The following is a 4197-nucleotide window of genomic DNA, read 5'->3' on the forward strand; positions in this document are numbered from 1 at the left end:
AATAACGATTATCAGATAGAACAATATGGTAGAATAATAATTAAGAGATAATAATAAAACGCAATTATTATAGTTTAATAATACTCTAATAAAATAATAACTAGAATAAGTGATAATGATTCTAATAATTGTGACTAATAGTCTAGTATAATAATAGGTCATGATACTTATATTGCAATAACTTAATATTAAAATATTAACATAATAAATTACTAGAATGATAATTAATACACACTAATAACATAATTTTAATAAAATAATACTTATATTTTAATAATATAATAAAACACTTAATAGCTAGAATAATAATTAATAGGTAGAATTAAAAATAAGAATGACTAGTCAGACAGCCCATTCTGAGACGATTATTTATTTATATAACTTTTATGCCTTTGGGCCTCAACTGAGATCAGGGCCCCATTGTGCCAGGCGCTGTACATCTATGTAGCAAGAGAGAGATCTAAAGAACTTACAATCTACATGGACAATGGGTGGCAAGAGAAACTGAGGCACGGACATGGGAAGGGACATGCCCAAGGTCACCCGGACGGGCAGCGGTAGCGTACGAAGGAGGGTCTCAGATTGCTGAGATGGAAAGCCCTTGTTCGCTTTCTGATCTGCGAGGAGGTGACGTGACTAATTAGTAGTAGCCAGGTCTGCTGGCTGAAGGACGTGTGTCCACAGCCTCCCAAGCCCAGGGCCTGTTTCTCCATTGCCCGGGTCCTCGTGTGACACACAAGGGCACAGCCAGTGTCAAATGCTGTTGTGGTGTGGGTGGTGTGAATCGCTGCGCAGCACGCAGGGAAGTGGAGAACCAGCCCCCTTGTGGGCGCTCGCTCCACTTGGGTCATGGAGCACCAGGGAGGGATTCTGGCAGCCAGTCCCGAGGTCTCTGCTCGTTACCGATCCTGCCATCACGAACCGGAAAGCACAGCCCCAGCATTCATGAGCAGCCCTGCAAAACCGAACCAGCATGCGTATGGAGACTCAGCACTTATTAAAAACCCTACAGTAACAGACCAATGGGTGCAGACTCCCGCACTGGAGACCCTGCGATAATAAGCCAGTACACAGAGCCCCAACGCTCCTGGGTAGCCCGACAATAACAAACCAGCCTGCAGTGATAAAAGGCTCAGATCCAGAGCCTCCGTGACTCTCCAAGCCCTCGGCTCCAAAGCCACGGCCTCTCCGTTCCGACCAGGTCCCGGGCTTGGGGGCTCGGTGGAACCACCTTGCCCTGGCTGGCTTGGTGCTCACACTCCAGGCCCTTGGCAGAGGGGAGGCCTCTGCACGGAAACAGGGCAGGGTACCCACACGCCCACCATGCCCAAGGGCCCGTTCAGTCACAGGGACTCCCGTCATGGGAGCAATATGCCCACCCCCCAGGCCAAGCAGGGCTCAAATTGAAGGACCCTGCCCCTTTTCTGAGCCCAGCCACTGGGTCAGGCCTGTGCACATTTAAGCGAGACATGCCATGGCTGTGTCAGCAGTGTGCCCTCGTTGCCAAGAAGGCTAACCGCATATTGGGCTGCATTAGTAGGAGCATTGCCAGCAGATGGAGGCAAGTGATTATTCCCCTCTATTCGGCACTGGTGAGGCCCCACCTGGAGTATTGCATCCAGTTTTGGTCCCCCCACTACAGAAGGGATGTTGACAAATTGGAGAGAGCCCAGCGGAGGGCAACGAAAATGATTAGGGGGCTCGGGCACATGGCTTACGAGGAGAGGCTGAGGGAACTGGGGTTATTTAGTCTGCAGAAGAGAAGAGTGAGGGGGGATTTGATAGCAGCCTTCAACCACCTGAAGGGGAGTCCAAAGAGGATGCAGCACAGCTGTTTTCAGTGGTGGCAGATGACAGAACAAGGAGCAATGGTCTCGAGTTGCAGTGGGGGAGGTCTAGGTTCGATATTAGGAAACACTATTTCACTAGGAGGGCGGTGAAGCACTGGAATGAGTTCCCTAGGGAGGTGGAATCTCCTTCCTTAGAGGTTTTTAAGGCCCGGCTTGACAAAGCCCTGGCTGGGATGATTTAGTTGGAGTTGGTCCTGCTTTGAGCAGGGGGCTGGACTAGATGACTTCCTGAGGTCCCTTCCAACCCTGAGATTCTATGATTCTATGGCGACGGGCCTAACCCCAAGGTAGCGCTGGCCTTCAAGGGGTCACACCTCTCAATCTGGGCCCCATCTGCAACCAGCCCCCCCGCCCAGCCTTCTCCCTCCCAAACACCAGGCCTCCCCATGCCCTCCCCCAGAAGCCTGCAGTTGTCCATGGAACCTGAAGGGAATTAAGGGATCCAAATAGTCGGGCCTGGGCACATTTTCCAGAGCCACATTGGCATGAGTGAGTTCCAAGCCCTGCCCAACCACCATCCCGAGGGACCTGTTTGGCTGCCTGCCCCAGAGGGTCTCACCTCTTCTCTCCCCTCCCCAACTTCTCTCCCTTAGGGCTGATCATTCACGAGGGCTCCTCGGTGTATCGAATATTCAAGCGGTGGCAGGCAGTGAACCAGCAGTGGAAGGTGCTGAACTACGACAAGGCCAAGGACCTGGGGGAGCCCGTTGGCAGCGGGGCGGCCAAGGCCGGGGGCAGGAATTCACGGACGAACCCCTCCTCCGGGAGCGAAAGGAACCCCCGGCGGGGTCAGCGGGTTAGAACGATTTTGAACCGTCACTGTGGCTACACCATCTTGCACATCCTCAGTCACCTGCGGCCGAACGAGCACCGGGTTGGCTCCAGCTCCGGCCGGGAGGTGGTCATGAGAGTGACAACTGTATAACGCCGCGTGGCCGGCGGACGCGGGGGGCTGGCGCGAGGAACGCCCCGGAGAGCCGCTCCTGCGGGAGGGCTGCATCCCAGGGAAGGGCGCATGCCAGCAGTCTCTGCCCCACTGTTTCCACCTCATCTTCCTACTCTGGAGGCTGCCCTCCCCGCGTCTCGGCCCGCACCCGGCTAACCTCCCATCAATGTGAAAATTCCCGCGGGGGAAGGGACCGGGCTGGCCCCTTCCTGCTGGCTTCCCTTGCAACCCTTCCCTGATTTGGGGAATGGGAGAAGATTGTTATCAACCCCCCCCCCAGCGACGACAGATTCAGGGGGCCAAGAAGGAACGTGCTTACCTCATCATCGGTCAAACAAAAATCCAATCAACCCTCCCCAGCCCCAACTCCCCGCCCACCCTGACACAAGTCTCCGCCCCGGGGACGTCAGCTGGAAAGGCTCTGAACTCCTCGTCCCCTCAAATAAGGTGCAATAAACACGTTTCTAAAGCAAAATGGGATCCGGCAATAAGATACCTGTACATTTCATCTTTAATTTAATGCATGAGAATCTGTCTCCCCTTTCCCTTCTCTCCTGTCGTGGGAGGATAAAGAATCATTTATATGCAAATGGTCGGCTACAAAGCCATCTCTCTCTCTCTCTCTTTCTTTAAAATCCTTAATCCTGCCAACTGGGAATTCTTGATGGGGGAGAGGGGGGCCGTAAGGGCTCAGCCCCAGGATGTGCAGGGGTGGGGGCATTGCTGTCAAACAGTCCTCAAGAAGTCTGTCTTGTCTCGTCCCTTGCAAGCCCCACCCTGGTTTATGTTCAGCTCGGCTCTGGGAGGAGGGGAAAGGTGGCCTTTGCCTGTCCTGGACTTGACTTTAAGAAGGAATTGGCCGGATCGCTGGGAGGAAGGACGGCCCAGTGGTTACAGCACTGGCTTGGTTCTTGAGGGACCTTTGCCACAGACGATGGGTGACTTCTCAGGGCTGCAGTTTCCCATCTGGACAATGGGGAAAACAGCCTGGCCCTACCTCACAGGGGTGTTGTGAGGATAAACCATGATAGCGTGGGTGGGGTTCAGACACTGGTGGGTACCATGTGAGCCCTGTCGGTTGATAATCTTTGCAATCATTGCCTTCAAAAGCTAACCTCCTCGGGGAGTGTTGCAGGGTGGGATTTGCGGGGGGGGGCAGAGGGAGGGGCACTGGTTTGTGCGGGGGGGGGGAGATTTCCCCACCCTATAGCTGCTGCCATGGGGTTTGCTTCTGTTCTCTGCAACAGGACTGGGGGGAGGAGGGACTCCACGGGGAGGAATTTGCGGCTCTTCCCCAGCAGCGTCCGCAGGCTCTCTGGACCTGCGGGGGTTAAATGCTTTCTGGGCATGGTCCCAGACAGAGGGGAGCCTGGGCTGCCACCCAGATCTCGCTGCGGGAGC

At 54.1% G+C, this 4197-nt stretch overlaps 1 protein-coding gene across 1 annotated transcript in view; it reads left to right on the plus strand.

The window, feature by feature from the left end:
• The window catches only part of MARCHF9 (membrane associated ring-CH-type finger 9), an 18322-nt gene extending 14936 nt beyond the window's left edge, over positions 1-3386 (plus strand). Inside the window, exon 4 of the mRNA XM_084610054.1 lies at positions 2444-3386. Coding sequence (XP_084466180.1) covers positions 2444-2775 — 332 coding nt within the window. The 3' untranslated portion in view covers positions 2776-3386. The remainder of the gene's footprint in view (positions 1-2443) is intronic.
• The last annotated feature ends 811 nt before the right edge of the window (positions 3387-4197 follow it).

Source organism: Lepidochelys olivacea (genome assembly GCF_965140295.1).
Source record: "Lepidochelys olivacea isolate rLepOli2 genome assembly, chromosome: 20".
NCBI lineage: Eukaryota > Metazoa > Chordata > Testudines > Cheloniidae > Lepidochelys > Lepidochelys olivacea.